Source organism: Bidens hawaiensis, unplaced genomic scaffold (genome assembly GCF_021521415.1).
Source record: "Bidens hawaiensis isolate Kalapana, Puna unplaced genomic scaffold, B.hawaiensis_p1.1 tig00008636_1, whole genome shotgun sequence".
Lineage (NCBI taxonomy): Eukaryota > Viridiplantae > Streptophyta > Magnoliopsida > Asterales > Asteraceae > Bidens > Bidens hawaiensis.
The window spans coordinates 687,801-692,571 of NW_027491624.1; the positions used below are offsets into that span (position 1 = coordinate 687,801).

The 4,771-nt window shown below is 32.3% G+C and overlaps 1 protein-coding gene across 1 annotated transcript; it reads right to left on the minus strand.

Moving 5' to 3' along the window:
• Positions 1-2,401: 2,401 nt before the first annotated feature.
• LOC143529671 (uncharacterized) lies at positions 2,402-3,933 on the minus strand. Its single transcript, XM_077025413.1, has 2 exons — positions 3,437-3,933; positions 2,402-2,915 (listed from the first exon to the last, which is right to left on the minus strand). The coding sequence occupies exons 1-2, from the start codon at positions 3,819-3,821 to the stop codon at positions 2,416-2,418; spliced, it is 885 nt and encodes a 294-aa protein (XP_076881528.1). The 5' UTR covers positions 3,822-3,933; the 3' UTR covers positions 2,402-2,415.
• Between the last annotated feature and the right edge of the window lie 838 nt (positions 3,934-4,771).

The following is a 4,771-nucleotide window of genomic DNA, read 5'->3' on the forward strand; positions in this document are numbered from 1 at the left end:
TGGTAGAATCAGTGGAAGATACAATGGACGAGGAAGAGGGAATCCAAGATGGAATAGTGAACGTGATAATGATGAACGGGTTGAATACCGAAAAAAGAACCCGGTAGAATGGCAAGATAGAAGGAAGTACGTAACATGCTACAACTATAATAAGATTGGGCACTACTCGAATGAATGTAAAGAGCCGAGTAAAGGGAAAGAAGTTGTGAATTTGACAAAGACGATAAATGATATTGATCCTTCTCTTTGTTCATGGCAGTTTGTTCAATAAAGAAAGTAAGTTTGAATGAAGAGAGGGTTATCCCTGATGTGTTTGAAAGGATGAAAAGCATGAAGGAACGTGGCACTTAGACAATGGTGCAAGTCATCCTATGTCAGGAAAGAAAGAGTTTTTTACTACCTTGGATGAACGAGTGTCTGGTCAAGTGAAGTTTGGTAATGGATCCGAGATCGAAATCAAAGTTAAAGGTAATGTGACTGTGGTAAGTAAGGCTGGTAAAAAGAAAACGTTTTGTGATGCTTTCTATATGCCTAAGTTGAAGACCGATCTTCTTAGCTTGGGTCAGTTGGATGAAGAAGGATGTAAGATTGAAATAGCCAATGGGGATATTGAGGCTATATGATCAGAAAGAGAGATTGTTAATGAAGATTCAGAGAAATCTGAATATAGGACATACGACATCAAGCTTCAGGTATGTTGTAATCCTAACAACTTTGAAGTTGAAAAGAAAGAAAGTTATGATGTGAAACCGATTATGAAAGTGAAGGGTATTCGGTTTGGAACGATTCCAAATGATTTGTTTGGAGTTTATAAAAGTGTTGATCAAGAACAAGTTGATGAAAAGAATCGAGTTGAGAAAGAAAATAGCAATATGGCTTCAAAGTTAAGCACGAAAGGAATGAATGCTAAGCTTGAAGAATCGGTGAAGCAAGTATGTTATGGTCAACTGAAAAGATGGAATAAAAGCGAGAAGAGGAACAATTCAAGATTAAAGTGGTGAATGAAGACTTAATCTTGATTTGTTAAGTAATTAAAGTTCAGGGTTTGTTTTGTTAAGTTTTATATTAATATTTGTTTATATAGTAAGAATATTATGGATTATTCTAGAATAAGGTAGTATTGGTTTCCAAGTTAGGTTTGACTTGAAGAGCAAGCTTAGTAAATCTATAAATAAGTGTCTAGGTCATTGTTTATTTTGGTGAGTCAAGAGTAGTCTCTTCTACTTGTAAGTTTGTTATGTTCTTGAAGTTCGTTTAGTTATATGAAAAGAGTCGAGGGTTGTCACCCAATATCTTGTGTTTATTTGTTTGTTCGTCCGTTTGATTTGATTGTTTAATCCGTCTGGGCCAACAGATTTGAGTTCAACAAAGCAACTCAAGCCGTTGAAGAAGCCACTACATCACTACAGAAAATGCCCTCAAACATCAAGTTTAGAGGGTGATGTTAATATGTAAACTTAATTATGTTACTTATATGATATATGTATTATATTAATCTATGGCGTTAGTAGGTGAATAAAATAGGGACTTAATGGCTGTTAATCGTTTAAAAACAGATATTACAGTTTTTCATAACTACTATAGTTATAGTTGCCGTTTTCATAACTATTACTGTATGTATGTGTGTACTTAGTCAATCGTATGTATATCTATATTACAGTTTTTCATAACTAGTTAGATGCAGATGATAATGGAAGTTGTAGTGACTACTATAGTTGTATGCAGATGATAATGGAAGTTGTAGTTTTTCATAAATACTAGTTATGATATGGAAGTTGTATGCAGATTGACTAAGTACACGTGTGTTTTTCCACCTTGCATAGAGAACTTATTAGTTGTAGTTTTCATAAGTATTACTGTATGCATGTGTGTATTTAAACAATCGTGTGTATCTATTCTAATATATCAAGTTGTTTTCGTTTTTTTAAGGTAAATTTCTTTTAACTTTATAGGACATGATCGGAGGACCTTTGGTTTGTCTCTACCACTAACCTACCAACACCAGTGCGTTTATCAACTTATCTGATATCCTCGTTTAACCTTTTACTGCTGCACTTATTCATTAAACGAAGTCATCTCTTGATTGACAACATTCTATACTACATCAGCACACGTCCATCAAAGTTAGCAATCAAAATCTATTATTATTTTGACTTCACCATTACGTTGCGTTTTTGAACTGATCTTCAAGAAAAAGGATCTTTTACATAACATGTTTGCGTGCTCAAGAAAACGTGATAGAATTTTGTTTGTTGAATGGATATGATGAAAAATGCTATAATTTTAAGAGTTTATTTTGATTGCAAATAACTAAATATGAAATCCACATGAATATTTGCAATGATATTGACCCAAAAAATCAAAAAAAAGAAATTAGCAAATAATCACTAAATGAACAAAATATATTTATAAATCTTAGCTTGCCCCATTCAAGACCATGGCTAAATTACCCATTTTATAGCCAAAATCCTTCCTAGCGAATTGCTCTCGACGTCTACCAAAGCAAGTATCAGGAATCGACACAAACCCGATACTTTTCTTGTTGATAATATTCAAATCTGGTGTCTTTTTGGTCGGAAACTCATTGGTGGTTCGTTTGTAAGACCCAAACCATTTCGCCTGAACATACTCCCGTCGTCTCCATGGTGGCACTAGCATCTTCATCTGGCTCATCGACTTCTTTAAAGCCCTGGACATTATACTCACTATCTCTTTGAAATCTTCAACTTTGATAACTGCGGTTCGGGGGAGAATCTTGAGCAATGAAGCATAAGTAGCTGTAGGTCTAGCTATCTCGAACTCATCTAGCAAAGATATGATAATTATGTAACGAGTCTGGCCAATGTTTACATCAATGTATTCATGATCGCCAGCTAAAAGCCGCCCTTTCTTTTCCCACTTTGATTTGCAAAGTCCTGTATCAAATAGAATATATACATACATATATTAATTATAGTTTATTGTAATTATCTTTATCATGCTAAAAAAAGATACGATTTGATTAAGTATATATGATAACTAATATAGGCTAAGTATAAAATGAAAACTCACTTGAGTTGTGAAAACTCTAGAAACACATTCTCAACCACATGTTTTTAATGAATGTTTAAATCTTGTGGTCCACAATTAAAATAAATAAAAAATGTAAATATAAATATAACTTTTTCTATCTCATGAAAACATATATAAAAATTAGTAAAAAAATGTTAAAAAATAGCAAAACATTTTTTTTTGATGTTTCGATGTTTTGTATTAAATGTTACAACATATATTACATGTAACAAAAAAAAAAACGATGTTACATAGGGTTTTCGCGGGTTTTCACAACTAAAGTGGGTTTTCATTGTAACCTTACCCAACTAATATATTAGTATATTTTGTATATATTGTTGATTAATAATATACAGAGTAAGCAAATATGGTATCAGTTGAGTACCAGCATCAAGACCATGATCGTGAAGACGAGCCATAATTTGTCGTTTAAACCCTAAAGTTTGTGGTGTCGAGTTATCTTTTATCGCTTTTTCGACGTTTAATATCAAGTTTCTTCTCGCATCATCATCATTTTCAACTCGAAGCAATTTCTTTAACGATTCCTTCGTCTCCTCCATATCATCATCAATTCCATCTGAACTGGATTCTTCATTAACCTGCATATCAAAATCTTTATTGGCAACACCATTGCCGTTCTCAATGAACGAGTTTACCAAATCAGACAAATCCATCACTGTCTCTGGCGAGTGTTCGCTGCCGCTGCTATCGCAATCTCTAACCCTCGCAGCAACCTCAAATGCCTCTGCCATTCTCCAAAATCTCCCCATATTTCAATGATTCAACACAAATATGTTAAAGCTCAATGGCTTTGGGATTTATAATATAACTGAAATATCTAAATATGATGGTGAAATGTTGACATGAGTAAAAAGAGACTGGCGGCCGTGGAAGGTGTGCAAGGATGTTGACACTATGGTGCTATATATATATATAGAGAGTGAGAGAAGATTTGTACGGTGCCAATGAATATGCTCTAAGACTAGATAGGTGTGTATTTGAATGAATATGCTCTAAGACTAGATGCGTGTGTGTTTTAATGAATGTGGACATTTTCTCGTGTAGTGACATTCAACAGAAAGATACCCAAAACCCTTTTTTCTTACTAAGTTGGTAAACTCTTAATTGTTTTAATTTTCTTTAATGTTTCATTTTCAAATTGTTTAAAAAACTTTCTTATTTTTATTGAAAACAAGTTTTTTTTTTGTTTTTTTTTTCTTTTTTACGTATCTTTTTGTTAACTTTTTCATGTTTCTCTATCATCCGTTTTATATTTTATAAATATAATAGATGTATCTACTATTTTGATTTGGATGAATGGAAGGTGAAGAATAAGAAAAAGATCCTTCAGATTATTCCTTTTGATTCACCCAATGTATGTGATTAGAGGGTTGGTTTTGTTAAAAAAGATCGTGATTTTGAAAATTTTTAGGAGATTTGTTTATAATTTTGGCGCTTTGAAAACTTGAATAACATGATTTAACTCCTATGTTAAAATATAAATTGTTATAAAAATAAGAAGTATGAGAGGCAATTTAGTCTATTGATTTTATATTTAAATGATGTAACTAAATTAAGAGAAAAAATAATTAAAATGACATAAAAGTGATAATCCACGTTTGTTAACTTTCTCTCTTTACATGAAAGACACATATCAATTCTCTTATCATTTTCAAAAATCCATAACTTTTTTATACGACAATTTAAAAAAAAACATCAA